Genomic DNA, 16907 nt, shown 5'->3' with positions numbered 1-16907 from the left:
ATCTACACACAATACCCCATAATGACAAAGCAAAACCATTTTTATTTACATTTTTTGGGGCAAATTTATTGCTAAGAAAAAAACTTAAATATTACATTTACATAAGTATTCAGACCCTTCACCCAGTACTTTGTTGAAGCACCTTCGTCAGTGATTACAGCCTCAAGTCTTCTTGGGTATGACGCTACAAGCTTGGCACACCTGTATTTGTGGAATTCCTCCCATTCTTCTCTGCAGAACCTCTCAAGCTCTGTCAGGTTGGATGGGGAGCGTCGCTGCACAGCTATTTTCAGGTCTGTCCAGAGATGTACGATCGGGTTCACGTCCAGGCTCTGGCTGGGCCACTCAAGGTCATTCGAGACTTGTCCCGAAGCCACTCCAGCGTTATCTTGGCTGTGTGCGCAGGATCATTGTCCTGTTACAAGGTGAACCTTTGTCCCAGTCTGAGGTCCGCTCTGGTGCAGGTTTTCATTCAGGATCTCGTTGTACTTTGCTCCGTTCATCTTTCGCTCAAAAACATCCTGGTTTCCTCCAGACATAACGATTGGCATTCTGGCCAAAGAGTTAAATCACTTTTGGCAAACTCCAAGCGGGCTGTCATGTGCCTTTTACTGAGGAGTGGCTTTCGTCTGGCCACTCTACCATAAAGGCCTGATTGGTGGAGTGCTGCAGAGATAGTTGCCCTTCTGGAAGGTTCTCCCATCTCCAGGGAAGAACTCCGGAGCTCTGTCAGAGTGACCATTGGGTTCTTGGTCACCTTTCTGACCAAGGCCCTTCTCCCCCGATTGCTCAGTTTGGCTGAGCGGCCAGCTCTAGGAAGAGTCTTGGTGGTTCCAAACTGCTTCAATTTAAGAGTGATGGAGGCCACTGTGTTCTTGGGGACTTTCAATGCTGCAGACATTTGTTGGTAGCCTTCTCCAGATCTGTGCCTCAACACAATCCTGTCTCGGAGCTCTATGGACAATTCCTTTGACCTCATGGCTTGCTTTTTGCGCTGACGTGCACTGTGAACTGTGGGACCTTATAGACAGGTGTGTGCCTTTCTAAATCATGTCCAATTGAATTTACCACAGGTGGACTCCAATCAAGTTGTAGAAACATCAAGGATGATCAATGGAAACATTAAAAAAAACTGTTTTCACTTTGTCATTATAGGGTATTGTGTGTAGATTGTTGAGGATATTTTATTTATTTAATACATTTTATAAAAAGTCTAAAGTAACAAAATGTGGAAAAAGTCATGGGGTCTGAATACTTTCCTAATGCACTGTATTTTCAAACATTTATTTTTGCTTAAATTACCTACAAATAAGCAAAAAGACATGGGCATATCAAACACCTTTATCGATGCAAGTTCGGATCTGGACGGATGATGAGTTTAACGCTGCATTGTTTCAAATGTCTATAGTGCAGTGCTCCAATCCTCCTTCACAGGAGCAGATAGATGGTTGACTGTAATACTGTTCTGCTTTGTTATTTACATTTTAGTCATTTAGAAGACGCTTTTATCTAGAGCAACTTACAGGAGCAATTAGGGTTAAGTGCTTTGCTCAAGGGCACATCAACAGATTTTTTTCACCTTGTCGGCTCGGGGATTCAAACCAGCAGCCTTTCAGTTACTGGTCCAATGTGCTAACCGCTAGGCTACCTGCCACCCTGGTATAAACCATTCCTTCCCTTTTCTGAAATAGTCAGCATTTGAACAAAAATACTTAAGAGTATCCCTCTTTGTTTCAGTAATAACACAGAGAGAGTATTCTGATATGTTGGAGTATTTTTTCCTCAAACACTTTCAGAAACAGTGGATAAAGGAAGAATGTGGTTTGCAAACAGTGATTCAGTCAAAAGTTGTAAGACACCACATAGGCTTAACATGGGAGAGCACGCTGCCTAGCCATCCATTCCTTTATAGGGCACCAGAGTTCTCTCCTCATAGGGGATAAGGGCCATCTCGTACCACTTCCTTACCCTCTACATCAACCACAATCTATCACAGTGGCATGCCCGTTCTCCGGAGTAAGGGTATCCTCCATACTCTTATGGTCTATGGACCATCTCAGCCACCCACTCCATAGGGAGATCAACAGTGTTCACCACATACCGGCCCAGTTAATCGACCACAAGCTATCACCGTGTGGCTCTTCCCCAATTCATCTTTAACTCGATTTCTCTATGGGTATCCTATCCTCCATACTGGTGTGGCCAGGAGTTGAAACAGCAGTGGGTAGGAAAATTAGGGAGTAGGGGCAGGTAACCAATCACCTGGCTGAACCAGCTCCATTCCTATTGCATTCTTGGACCTTGGCTCCGCCTTTTGGTGTCCCGCTGTGCAATCTCTTCTTGCTTCAGTCGCATGACCATCCTGCTCTGGTACACTCTATCCGGGAAGAAGTTACCCTTTGATACAGATCTACAATCAGTTTACCCTCCTCGAACCCTAACCTTAATGCATTGGAGGAGAACATAGTAAACCTGACCTTAAATCAGTGTCTTGGGGTGACCACCACCCCTCCCTAGGAGATACAGCAGCAGCTGTGCCCCTTTAGTTCTTCATCATCTATTGGCTGTTTCAGTTTGAGGATGGGTGGGTCCCCGCTGGCCGGGGTGTAGTAAACTGCGCTGCCATTGGAGGAGACCAGCGGCATGCGGGAGTCCACAGGGCTCTGGGGCTCGGCGGTTTCTGGTGAGCCGTTTCCAAGGTGACCGTTGAGGAGAGGGTGGTTGAGCAGCTTGGCGGCCGACCTCTGCTTTTTCAGTTCTGATAGTGTCTGAGCACGCTCCCTGGGCAAGGAGGAAGAGTCCTCGGACAGCTGAATGGACGTCATACTCTTCGTGTCAGGGGATGGAGCCTCACCATTGGTGGCCGGCGACTGACTGGGAGCGGGCGTAGACGTCGTCGTGGAGATGATGCCATTTTGCTTGATGATGCCACTAGGATCTTTAAGGATTTTCTGGAGCTTGGGCCTCTCCGCTACTGGCTTCACCTGGGAGACAGAGGACATTAAGATTACTGTTACTAACTGTTACTCAATACTGTTACCAACTACTGCTATTAATTACTGTAACAAACCTTTACTATGATTTCCTCCACAAACTAAATAGATGGCTAGTTGACTAACTAGACTAGGGGCTGGTCATTACTTTGTTAAATGATAAGCTACATGGTCTTGTTTACCCACACAAATATGATTTGCATTTGTGATAGATGTAAGATAGGAGAAACATTCATCCATACTAACCATAGTAACAGTCGTATTGATCAGATGGCTGTTCTCCTGGTCTGTCTCCTTCTCTTTCTCCTGCTCCTCCCTCCCTCCTTCCCTCCCACCTCTCCACACAATGGCCTCTGTCTCGTATTCCTTCACACGAAGGTTGTGTCTGTCAGACAGGCTGGCCCGCCGCACCACTTTCCTATACAGAGAGGAGGAGAGGGGTCCAGGAATTAGTTCAGTGGTCATGGTTTCTTTATCCTAGTCCTGGCACATTTTAGTTTTATCCCAGGCTAGTAAACTGGGATTCCCAGCACTAACACACCCGAGTCGGCTAATAAGAAAACGCAGCTATTAGTTAAATGATGTGTTAGTGCTAGGCTGTAACAAAAGCAGCCCATCCCTTGTGTTGTGGCTCGCCATTGAACAGCACTACCGCAGAAGAAAAAAGTGAGAGAAAAAAAACAACTAGTGTGCAGTTTCCTCTCTGTCCAACAGAGGTCAGTACGTACCCACGGCTGCCTGCGCTGGACGTCCTCCTACACAGGGAGGTCTTGTGCTTGAGCTGAGACTTCATGATAATATCGTGTTTGTGTTTCAGGTCCAACAGGATGGCACGGAACTCCTCATCCTCACACAGGTCTTACAGGTCACAGAAAGGTCAGCAGTTAGAGCTCACACAGAAACCGAAACGCAACAATCCACAACTACTGCTCTGGGGTGGCCGTGTGGGTTTCTATTGGGTTTTAGACCCTAGCACAGTGATCACTTATGCAGTTTTGCGTCATCTTTCTCACGATAAACAGCAGGTCGGGGCAGACCACAGAGATAGCACAGAGAGGTCATAAGGTTCTCTAAAGTTTTGATCTCTATAGGGCCAACTTACCAATGGGTGTCTCCTCGAGGTAGGTCTTGGCATTGAGACTGGCACCGTGAGAAACCAACAGCTCTGCTACATGCATCTGGAACAATGGCGAGTATCTATGAGTATTTACATGGCTATCCGCAATCATGTTCAGAGTGTGTGTGTGTGTATATGTGTTTGTGTTCATTTGTATGCATCTGTGTGTCTGCATCTGTCCTTGTGTGCCTGAGCCCGTGTGTACGTGTACGTTTCTGTGCACTCCTTGTGTGTCCATGCTCCCCTGTGTGTGTGTGTGTGTGTGTGTGTGTGTGTGTGTGTGTTACCTCACCTGACCCCAGCAGACTGCAGCGTGGAGCGGCTGCCATCCGTCAGTGTCTCTCAGGTCCATCCTGGCCCCTCCCTCCAGCAGCAGCTCTGCACCCTGGACGTAGCCATTAGCTGCTGCAATGTGGAGCTGCATGGGGGTTACAGGAGAGGAGACGGATGGAATATAGTCAGTTTCGAGTGTTCGCTACTTCAACAAATATTTTTATTTGAAAAGATTCCCTGCCTACTATTTTGATATACAGTATCTAATCTCTTGGGATCCTTTTGTGTCACTCTTTCTGTCCTTTCTCAGAAATATATTAACCATAGATAGACTGGGACCAAAGTTGGAAGCTAACTCTGGTAGGGCTGTTACGGTGACCGTATTACCGCCACGCCAGCATTCACAAGTCTTGACGGCAGTCAAATTCCACATGACCATTTAGTCACAGTAAATAGGCTTCTCTAAACTATGATGCTGCTGATGATCATTAGTAACCTACCAAACTTGCTAACTGCCTGGTACTCAGCACGCTATTGTCCCTCTAATCACTCTGACATCAATGCAAATGTGATCTAAAATCTAAATCAAACACTTCATGAGTAACCATGAGCTGATGTTGCATAACATTTCTACTGGCTATGCAATTGCGTGAGAAAACAGAGTTTTGATGGCCTCTATTAAAAATGGTTTTCTATAGGCTAGGCCTACTATATTTATTTATGAACTTTCTGAATATTAAGCACATTGCTTCGCTTTACAACAGGAGTATAGCCTACCTGGCTGGCATGAAAATGAACCACGGTAAAAGCTTCCTCCATTCGTTATTTACGGTGCATTCTAAAAGTATTCAGACCCTTTGACTTTTTCCACATTTTGTTACATTACAGCCTTATTCTAAAATGGATTAAATATTTTTTCCCCCTCAATCTACACACAATACCCTATAATGACAAAGTGAAAACAGGTGTTTTGAAATGTTTGCAAATGTATTAAAAATAAAAAACTGAAATACTTCATTTACATAAGTATTCAGACCCTTTGCTATGAGACTCAAAATTGAGCTCAGGACCATCCTGTTTCCATTGATCATCCTTGTGATGTTTCTACAACTTGATTGGAGTCCACCTGGGGTAAATTCAATTGAATGGACATGATTTGGAAAGGCACACGCCTGTCTATATACACTGCATTTGAATGGAATTCAGACCCCTAGAATTTTTCCCACATTTTGTTACGTTACAGCCTTATTCTGAAATTGATTAAATCGTTTTCTCATCAATCTACACATAATACCCCATAATGACAAAGCAAAAACAGGTTGACATTTTTGCAAATTTATATATATAAAAAAAACTGAAATATCACATTTACATAAATTCTGACCCTTTGTTGAAGCACCTTTGGCAGCGATTACAGCCTCGAGTCTTCTTGGGTATGACGCTACAAGCTTTGCACACCTGTATTTGGGGAGTTTCTCCCATTCTTCTCTGCAGATCCTCTCAAGCTCTGTCAGGTTGGATGGGAGCATCCCTGCACAGCTATTTTCAGGTCTCTCCAGAGATGTTAGATCGGGTTCAAGTCCGGGATCTGGCTGGGCCACATAAGTACATTCCGAGACTTGTCCCGAAGCCACTCCTGCGTTTTCTTGGCTGTGTGCTTAGGGTCGTTGTCCTGTTGGAAGGTAAACCTTCGCCCCAGTTTGAGGTCCTGAGATCTCTGGAACAGGTTTTCATCAAGAGTGTCTCTGTACTTTGCTCCATTCATCTTTCCCTCGATCCTGACTAGTCTCCCAGTCCCGGCCACTGAAAAACATCCCCACACCATGATGCTGCCACCACCACCATGCTTCACCGTAGGGATGGTGCCAGGTTTCCTCCAGACGTGACGTTTGGCATTCAGGTCAAAGAGTTCAATCTTGGTTTCATCAGACCAGAGAATCTTGTTTCTCATGGTCAGAGTTTTTAGGTGCCTTTCGGCAAAAATAACAAAAATAAATATTTTATACATACGTATTCACACCCTTTGCTATGAGACTCTTGAGCTCAGGTACATCCTGTTCTTATTGATCATCCTTCAGATGTTTCTACAACTTGATTGGAGCCCACCTGAGGTAAATTCAATTGATTGGACACGATTTGGAATGGCACACACCTGTCTATATAATGTCAGAGCAAGAACCAAGCCATGAGGTCAAAGGAACTGTCCGTAGACAGGATAGTGTCGAGGCACTGTGGGACCTCAAATCATGTCCAATCAATTAAATTTACCACAGGTGGAATCCAGTCAAGTTGTAGAAACATCTCAAGGATGATCAATTGAAACAGGATGCACCTGAGCTCAATTTCGAGTCTCATTGCAAAGGGTCTGAATACGTATGCAAATAATTTATTTTTGTTATTTTTCATACATTTGCTGAAATAAAATGAAAAACAGTTTTAACTTTGTCATTTTGCGGTATTGTGTCCATTGAGGGAAAAAAACATTTAATCCATTTTAGAATGAGGCTTTAATGTAACAAAATGTAGAAAAATTCAAGGGGTCTGAATACTTTCCTAATGCACTGTATTATTTAGTATATGTAAAGACAACATTAAATTAAGAATAGTCTGGTGACAATATTAACCTATCACTTGTGAATGATGCCCAACTTGTCCATTAAGGCATGAAACAGCGCCTATCTTTTTTGTTGCGACTTTTCAAATCATAGTCGCACACCTCATGTATCCTAGCCCATAGGCCTATATGTTTTGATAAGGTTTGTATCACAACTAAAGTGTCTAAATAACTTCTTAAAATTAAGCACATTCATCTGCTTTCTAACCGGTGTAGAGCTTAACTGGCATACATAAACTGCGCGGGATTTTCTACTTTGGGGGAGATCATTTTCTCCATAAAAATGCACTTTTATAATAAAGCATTTACATGCATAATCGCATTTGCCGTCACTTTCGAGAACAGTGTTTTCCAGCTCATTGATTACATTTTGGAACATTTGCGCGTATAGCCTACTGCCGTGTGCGCATTGCTGTGCTTATAATGTGAAGAAATTGCCTCATAGTTTATCAACATTTTAAGCTAAATGACCAGCCTCATTGCTTTTAAAAGTTTTTTTGATGCGAGTGGTTGTATTCATTTGGGATCTATCGCATCCAACTTTTGTAGCATATGTTTGGAATATTTATTTATTGCACAGAAGGACAAGTTGACCAATAGAATAGGTCATTTTTTGTGCTATGGGGGGGATGGTAGATTGACATGGGCTAGTGATTTTGCCGTTGGCCTACTAATCTCTTTGGATGACGTAAAGAGAGGTGCATCGGAGCACGGCAGCTGGAAAATTGAAATTACTATTAGCTTATTATATTCAGCCCAAGGGCACAACAGCCACAAAAGGTATGGATTTTTTAGGGTGCATTACGGCCACACAAGGGGGATGCCGCCGTGAAATTCGAAGCCTGGTGAGAATATTATCAAGTGCTTGTAAAATTGTGAATGAGAGAGTGATGAAGTGTGTGCAGCTTGCAACTTTTTTCAAATCATCATTAGAGTCCCATCACGCAGCCTTAGAATGTATTAAACATCAAAACATATAGCCCAACGTTTGTATCACAACTAAAGTTGCATAAATAACTCTAAATTAAACATATAGGAGGACAGGTTCTTTGTTAACCGCATGTGCGCACTTCCTTTGAAATGGTTTGGGAAAAAAATATGTTCAATTGTGATCTTCATACTATAAAATTAAAATACGCCACAGAATCCGAAGCAAATCTTGTCTGCTAAATAAACAACTGTGAAGAAATAGCAATCATTTTTTAAATGGTCTGTTTGAGATACAAGTTTGAGGTGTTTTTTTTAAGTGTTCTTTCTCCAATTTATACTTTATCCACAAATACAAGTAAAGTATGAGTCAATAACATTTGGGTATGAGTTAACAGAATATGAACTTTTAAAAGTGAGATTTTCACGAGACAGCTACTTTAAAGATTACCGCTGGTTGACAGTCAGCCAAACGGATCATCCCTTGTCCTCACCTGACCTTTCTTCGCCTGCCTGTACATCTCTCTCTCTCTCTCTCTGTGTGTGCGTCTCCCTCTCTGTGTCTGTGTGCGTGTGCATGCGTTTGAAAGGTTGACCTTTCCCAGTAAACTAAATGCATAAATACTAGTCCATGTTATGTGTCCATTGACTGGTTACTGTATATGACCTTTGGCTCATCATTTTGGGATCGTATCCTCTAATGTCCCCTTCCCAATTTTTTATCCAATTGTGTTTATTTTCGATTGAGACAAATCCTTTCATGCAGTGTTTTGATATCATACACCTTAATTACACCTAGCATGTGATCCTCACAGTAGACTAGGCACTGACATGAAACACTCCTTTACTACCTATACTACATTCTCATTGCCACAGCTACTCATTCGGATTCAGTTCCTTCAGTTCAAAGCACACAAAAAGTAAAAGCCCCAGTTCTCACTCACTCACTCACTCGAGGGTTTTTCTTTATTTTTACTATTTTATACATTGTAGAATAATAGTGAAGACATCAAAACTATGAAATAACACATATGGAATCATGTAGTAACTTAAAAAGTGTTTATATATATTTTAGATTCTTCGGCATCACTGTGCCTTCCTCAGGGTGCTTCCTCAGATTCTTCAAAATAGCCACCCATTGCCTTAATGACAACTTTGCACACTCTTGGCATTCTCTCAACCAGCTTCACCTGGAATGCTTTTCCAAGTCTTGAAGCAGTTCCCACATATGCTGAGCACTTGTTGGCTGCTTTTCCTTTACTCTGCAGTCCAACTCATTCCAAACAATCTCAATTCGGTTGAGGTTGGGTGATTGTGGAGGCCAGGTCATCTGATGCAGCACTCCATCACTCTCCTTCTTGGTTAAATAGCCCTTACACAGCCTGGAGGTGTGTTGGGTCATTGTCCTGTTGAAAAACAAATGATAGTCCCACTAAGCGCAAACCTGATGGGATGGATTATCGCTGCAGAACGCTGTTGTAGCCATGCTGGTTAAGAGTGACTTGAATTCTAAATAATTCACTGACAGTGTCACCAGCAAAGCACCCCCACACATAACACCTCCTCCTCCATGCTTCACGGTGGGAACCACACATACGGAGATCATCCGTTCACCTACTCTGCGTCTCACAAAGACACTGCGGTTGGAGCCAAAAATCTCAAATTTGGACTCATCAGACCAAAGGACAGATTTCCACCGGTCTAATTCCATTGCTCGTGTTTCTTGGCTCAAGCAAGTCTCTTCTATTTTTTATTTTTTATTGCAATTCGACCATGAAGGCCTGATTCACGCAGTCTCCCCTGAACAGTTGATGTTGAGATGTGTCTTACTTGAACTCTGTGAAGCATTTATTTGGGCTGCAATCTGAGGTGCAGTTATCTGTAATGAACTTATCCTCTGCAGCAGAGGTAACTCTGGGTCTTCCTTTCCTGTGGCGGTCCTCATGAGAGCCAGTTAAATCATAGCGCTTGATGGTTTTTGATACCGCACTTGAAGAAATTTTACAAAGTTCTTGAAATTTTCCGGAATGACTGACCTTCATGTCTTAAAGTAATGATGGACTGTCATTTCTCTTTGATTATTTGAGTTTTTCATGCCATAACATGGACTTGGTCTTTTACCAAATAGGGCTCTTCTGTATACCACCCTTATCACAACACAACTGATTGGATCAACCGCATTAAGGAAAGAAATTCCACAAATTAACTTTTAACAAGGCACACCTGTTAATTGAATTGCATTCCAGGTGACAACCTCATGAAGCTTGTTGAGAGAATGCCAAGAGTGTGCAAAGCTGTCATCAAGGCAAAGGGTGGCTACTTTGAAGAATCTCAAATAGAAAATATATTTTGATTTGTTTAACACTTTTTTGGTTATTACATGATTCCATATGTGTTATTTCGTAGTTTTGATGTCTTCACTATTATTCTACAATGTATAAAATAGTAAAAATAAAGAAAAACCCTTGAATGAGTAAGTGTGTCCAAACTTTTGACTGGTCCTGTGTGTGACCAAAAAAGGCTGTATAAAATACCTATAAATACTGAGCTATATGTGACCGACCGGCTCAATCTTACAGTATGTAGCTGGTTTGCGTGGCCAAAGACCTCTATTTTCATGTCATATGACCATAGCACCAGTTCCAATTCAAGTGCCAATGCCATTTAGCAAATTCCAGGCAGTGCTATGGGCAGATGAATCTTCCAGCAAGACAATAACCCCAAACAGACATCAACATCCACAAGAAAATGGTTAATTGACCACAAAAGTCAACATTTTGCAATAGCCATCTGAGTTGCCAGACTTGAACCCCAGATCCCTCCCAATGTGTTCTCCAATCTCATAAAACATTTTAGAAAAAGGCTCAGTATCCTTATCCTTGCAGGGGGAGTGTGCTGTCATTTGGACCCCTGTCTTTTATTTTAATTTGTATTACCTGTTAAACAAAATCTCTTTCTCTAAGCAATTGTATTTGTATGAAATAATATAATTGTAAAAAAAAATAAAAAATGGTGCATACAATATAGCTCGGTGTTTGTATTATTTATTTTAGTCTTTTTTGCTCATCTTTATCAAGGGATCCAATACTTCCAGAAGTCTGGTTGTATATATCATCTCACCAGCGTAGCTCCTTGTGAGTCGTGGTTGTTGACGTCCTCTCCCTCAGTCAGCAACTCCTGGATATCTCCCATCATTCTCCTCTCTACAGACGCCCGGGTCTCATTGATCATCTCCTGGGTGATGCCTGTCAATCAAAAACAGATAAGAAGTGACATAAGTCAGACAGACAGACAGATGACACCCTGTTCTGAACCACACTGTCACTCTGTATTTTTTATATCTCCCTTCCAGCATGGTTCCAACAACTACAGTATATATGTTGGATGCGTAACCAGGCCAGTAGAGAGCATTCAGAAAGTATTCAGACCACTTGACTTTATCGACATTTTGTTACATTACAGCCTCATTCTTAAATTGATTAAATACACATTTTTCCTCATCAATCGACACAAAATACCCCACAATGAAAAAGCGAGAACAGTTCTTGTGTGTGCAAATTCAAAAATAAAATAATGAAAAACCTTATTTACATAAGTATTCAGATCCTATGCTATGAGACTCAAAATTGAGCTGAAGTGCATCCTGTTTCCATTGATCATCTTTGAGATGTTTCTACAACTTGACTGGAGTTCACATGTGGTAAATTCAATTGATAGGATATCATTTGGAAAGGCACACACCTGTCTACAGTGAGGGGAAAAAGTATTTGATCCCCTGCTGATTTTGTATGTTTGCCCACTGACAAAGAAATGATCAGTCTATAATTTTAATGGTAGGTTTATTTGAACAGTGAGAGACAGAATAACAACAAAAAAATCCTGAAAAACACGTCAAAAATGTTATAAATTGATTTGCATTTTAATGAGGGAAAGAAGTATTTGACCCCTCTGCAATACATGACTTAGTACTTGGTGGCAAAACCCTTGTTGGCAATCACAGAGGTCAGACGTTTCTTGTAGTTGGCCGCCAGGTTTGCACACATCTCAGGAGGGATTTGGTCCCACTCCTCTTTGCAGATCTTCTCCTAGTCATTAAGGTTTTGAGGCTGATGTTTGGCAACTCTAACCTTCAGCTCCCTTCACAGATTTTCTATGGGATTAAGGTCAGGAGACTGGCTAGGCCACTCCAGGACCTTAATGTGCTTCTTCTTGAGCCACTCCTTTGTTGCCTTGGCCGTGTGTTTTGGGTCATTGTCATGCTGGAATACCCATCCACGACCCATTTTCAATGCCCTGGCTGAGGGAAGGAGGTTCTCACCCAAGATTTGACGGTACATGGCCCCGTCCATCATCCCTTTGATACGGTGAAGTTGTCCTGTCCCCTTAGCAGAAAAACACCCCCAAAGCATAATGTTTCCACCTCCATGTTTGACGGTGGGGATGGTGTTCTTGGTGTCATAGGCAGCATTCCTCCTCTTCCAAACACGGCGAGTTGAGTTGATGCCAAAGAGCTCCATTTTGGTCTCATCTGACCACAACACTTTCACCCAGTTGTCCTCTGAATCATTCAGATGTTCATTGGCAAACTTCAGACGGGCATGTATATGTGCTTTCTTGAGCAGGGGGACCTTGCGGGCGCTGCAGGATTTCAGTCCTTCACGGCGTAGTGTGTTACCAATTGTTTTCTTGGTGACTATGGTCCCAGCTGCCTTGAGATCATTGACAAGATCCTCCCGGGTAGTTCTGGGCTGATTCCTCACCGTTCTCATGATCATTGCAACTCCACGAGGTGAGATCTTGCATGGAGCCCCAGGCCGAGGGAGATTGACAGTTCTTTTGTGTTTCTTCCATTTGCGAATAATCGCACCAACTGTTGTCACCTTCTCACCAAGCTGCTTGGCGATGGTCTTGTAGCCCATTCCAGCCTTGTGTAGGTCTACAATCTTGTCCCTGACATCCTTGGAGAGCTCTTTGGTCTTGGCCATGGTGGAGAGTTTGGAATCTGATTGATTGATTGCTTCTGTGGACATGTGTCTTTTATACAGGTAACAAGCTGAGATTAGGAGCACTCCCTTTAAGAGTGTGCTCCTAATCTCAGCTCGTTACCTGTATAAAAGACACCTGGGAGCCAGAAATCTTTCTGATTGAGAGGGGGTCAAATACTTATTTCCCTCATTAAAATGCAAATCAATTTATAACATTTTTGACATGCGTTTTTCTGGATTTTTTTGTTGTTATTCTGTCTCTTACTGTTCAAATAAACCTACCATTAAAATTATATACTGATCATTTCTTTGTTAGTGGGCAAACATACAAAATCAGCAGGGGATCAAAAACTTTTTTCCCTCACTGTATATAAGGTCCCACAGTTGACAGTTCATGTCAGAGCAAAAACCAAGCCATGAGGTCGAAGGAATTGTCCGTAGAGCTCAGAGACAGGATTGTGTCGAGGCACAGATCTAGGGAAGGGTACCAAAACATCCCCAAGAACACAGTAGCCTCTATTCTTTAATGGAAGAAGTTTGGAACCACCAAGACTCTTCCTAGAGTTGGCCGCCCGGTACCATCCCTACGGTGAAGCATGGTGGTGGGACCATCATGCTATTGGGGATGTTTTTCAGTAGCAGGGACTGGTAGACTAGTCAGGATCGAGGGAAAGATGAACGGAGCAATGTACAGAGAGATCCTTGATGAAAACTTGCTCCAGAGCGCTCAGGCCCTCAGACTGAGACGAAGGTTCACCTTCCAACAGGACAACAACCCTAAGCACACAGCCAAGACAACGCAGGAGTGGCTTCGGAACAAGTCTCTGAATGTCCTTGCGTGGCCCAGCCAGAGCCCGGATTTGAACGGAACACGTAAAGTGTACGCACAAAATGCTTTGTTTTGCACACATTTGTTTACATCTCTGTTAGTGAGCATTTGTCCTTTGCCAACATAATCCATCCACCTGACAGGTGTGGCAAAGCAAGAAACTGATTAAACAGCATGATCATTACACAGGTACACCTTGTGCTGGAGACAATAAAAGGCCACTATAAAATGTGCAGTTTTGACACACAACACAATGCCACAGATGTCTCAAGTTTTGAGGGAGCATGCAATTGGCATGCGGACTGCAGAAATGTCCACCATAGCTTTGCCAGAGAATTTAATGTTAATTTGTCAGTATGTCCAACTGGCCTCACAAGCGCAGACCACGTGTAACCACGTCAGCCTAGGACCTCCATGTCAGGCTTCTTTACCTGCGGGATCGTCTGAGACCAGCCACCCAGACAGCTGATGAAACTGTGGGTTTGCACAACCGAACAATTTCTGCGGAATTTGTCAGAAACCGTCTCAGGGAAGCTCATCTGTGTGCTCGTCGTCCACACCAGGGTATTGACTTGAGTGCAGTTCAACGTCGTATCTGACTTCAGTGGGCAAATGCTCACCTTCGATGGCCAATGGCTTGCTGGAGAAGTGTGCTCTTCACGGATGAACCCCGGTTTCAACTGTACCGAGCAGATAGCATGGTGTTGTGTGGGCGAGCGGTTTGCTGATGTCAGCGTTGTGAACGGAGTACCTCAAGGTGGCATTGGGGTTATGGTATGGGCAGACATAAGCTACGGACAATGAACACAATTTCATTTTATTGATGGCAATTTGAATGCACAGAGATACTGTGACAAGATCCTGTTGCCAATTGTTGTGCCATTTATCTACCGCCATCACCTCATGACACAAGAGGGCGCCATACTGGATGGCCACCGTTTTGCAAGCTCTGACTCAACTTTGCTATTTTGTCATTTATTTTTACTTTTTTTCACAAAATGTAACCGCTATAATTTCTTACAACCGACAAGAACTCTTGAACATCAGATCAGCAGTTACTTAACCCAATTCCGGCTTCTACTTCGACTCATTACATTTACATTTAAGTCATTTAGCAGACGCTCTTATCCAGAGCGACTAACAAATTGGTGCATTCACCTTATGATATCCAGTGGAACAACCACTTTACAATAGTGCATCTAAATCTTTTAAGGGGGGGGGTTTAGAAGGATTACTTTATCCTATCCTAGGTATTCCTTAAAGAGGTGGGGTTTCAGGTGTCTCCGGAAGGTGGTGATTGACTCCGCTGTCCTGGCGTCGTGAGGGAGTTTGTTCCACCATTGGGGTGCCAGAGCAGCGAACAGTTTTGACTGGGCTGAGCGGGAACTGTACTTCCTCAGAGGTAGGGAGGCGAGCAGCCCAGAGGTGGATGAACGCAGTGCCCTTGTTTGGGTGTAGGGCCTGATCAGAGCCTGAAGGTACGGAGGTGCCGTTCCCCTCACAGCTCCTTAGGCAAGCACCATGGTCTTGTAGCGGATGCGAGCTTCAACTGGAAGCCAGTGGCGAGAGCGGAGGAGCGGGGTGACGTGAGAGAACTTGGGAAGGTTGAACACCAGACGGGCTGCGGCGTTCTGGATGAGTTGTAGGGGTTTAATGGCACAGGCAGGGAGCCCAGCCAACAGCGAGTTGCAGTAATCCAGACGGGAGATGACAAGTGCCTGGATTAGGACCTGCGCCGCTTCCTGTGTGAGGCAGGGTCGTACTCTGCGAATGTTGTAGAGCATGAACCTACAGGAACGGGTCACCGCCTTGATGTTAGTTGAGAACGACTCATGGGCTCTCTCTAATTCCAACCCAATTTTTGGGCTACCCAAGATGAAACACCGGTGTTACAGAGGCAAGAGAGGAGAGATCCTGGTGAGAATAAGGCAAAGGGAAAACCTGCCACCTCTTCCCTCCATTCTACTGGCTAATGTACAGCCACTTAATAATAAGATGGATGACCTCCGATCGGGGATTTGCTACCAGCGGGACTCTCGGAACTGCAATATTCTTTGCTCTTCAGAAACATTACCCCCCCACGGCTATCCAACTCGATGGATTCTCCATTCACAGCACAGTGGAGTCGGGGAAATAGAATGGAGGGGGGGGGGGTTGCATCTCCTTCAACCCCAACTAGTGTGCTAATTCCAGCGCGGTTGAAGTGTCAACCCACTTTTTTCATCTTGGAATACCTGATGGTCAAATGCCGACCCTTCTATCTCCCGAGGAAGTTTTCAGTTGTTATTGTGACTGCTGCATACATTCTATCTCAGGACAATAAAATGAACAAGCTGGAGCTTAACGGCCTGTACAAGGCTATTAACAAGCAGGAAACCCTAAAGCCAAAGGCTGACTTTCTGGTTGCCAGCTATTTTAATTTGGCATCACTAAGACACTTGATGCCCAACTTCCATCAACCCGTCTCCAATGCCACTAGAGGCGATAAAGTGCTAAACCACTGCCATTCTACCAACAAACAAGCATACAAGACCCACCCTCGTTCCACCATTTAGCAAATCAGATCATGACTCCGTACTGTTGTTTCCTGTTTACAAGCAGAAGCTAAAACAGGAAGTACCCGCAATTCGCTTGGTTGAGAAATGGTCACCAGAAACAGAGTTTATGCTGCAGAACTGCTTTGCTAACGCTGGAATATGTTTTGTGAATCTGCCGATAACGTCGACGAGCTAACCACCTCCATCACCGGCTTCATTAGAAAATGCATCTGCGACATTGTACCCACGGTGAAGGTTCGCTGCTTCCCCAATCAAAAGCCCTGGATTAACACAGAGGTTGGTACTAAACTAAAGAGCAGGGCTACCCCACACAGAGCTTTTGTAGACAATCCTGATGCTACGGCCGAAGACAGGAATAAGTACAAGAAGGCCCGTTATGACCTCCGCAGAGTCATCAAACGAGCAAAAGTACAATATAGAAGGTGGAATCATATTACACAGGCTACAACGCCCGCTGCATGTGGCAGGGGCTACAGTCCATTATGACTACAAATGAAGACCCAACTATGATCTGCCCAATGTCATGATGGTCCTGTGAGAATCAGAATGGGTCAGATCTGCTTGGCGGTGGATGACAGTAACCAGACCCTCTCTCACCCACAGAGGGGAGG

General features: G+C 43.7%; 1 protein-coding gene across 1 annotated transcript in view; it reads right to left on the bottom strand.

Annotated features, from left to right (window-relative positions):
• Positions 1-1683: 1683 nt before the first annotated feature.
• The window catches only part of ppp1r16b (protein phosphatase 1, regulatory subunit 16B), a 122120-nt gene continuing 106896 nt past the window's right edge, over positions 1684-16907 (bottom strand). The window contains exons 6-11 of the mRNA XM_029695017.1: positions 11045-11169; positions 4403-4528; positions 4096-4171; positions 3722-3851; positions 3240-3411; positions 1684-2984 (exon numbers count right to left, since the gene is read on the bottom strand). Of these exons, the coding sequence (XP_029550877.1) occupies positions 2514-2984; positions 3240-3411; positions 3722-3851; positions 4096-4171; positions 4403-4528; positions 11045-11169 (1100 nt within the window). The 3' untranslated portion in view covers positions 1684-2513. The remainder of the gene's footprint in view (positions 2985-3239; positions 3412-3721; positions 3852-4095; positions 4172-4402; positions 4529-11044; positions 11170-16907) is intronic.

Source organism: Salmo trutta, chromosome 16, assembly GCF_901001165.1.
Source record: "Salmo trutta chromosome 16, fSalTru1.1, whole genome shotgun sequence".
In the NCBI taxonomy this organism is placed as follows: Eukaryota; Metazoa; Chordata; class Actinopteri; order Salmoniformes; family Salmonidae; genus Salmo; species Salmo trutta.
Note: the sequence above shows the minus strand (reverse complement) of the source record. Positions and strands in the feature narration are given on the sequence as shown.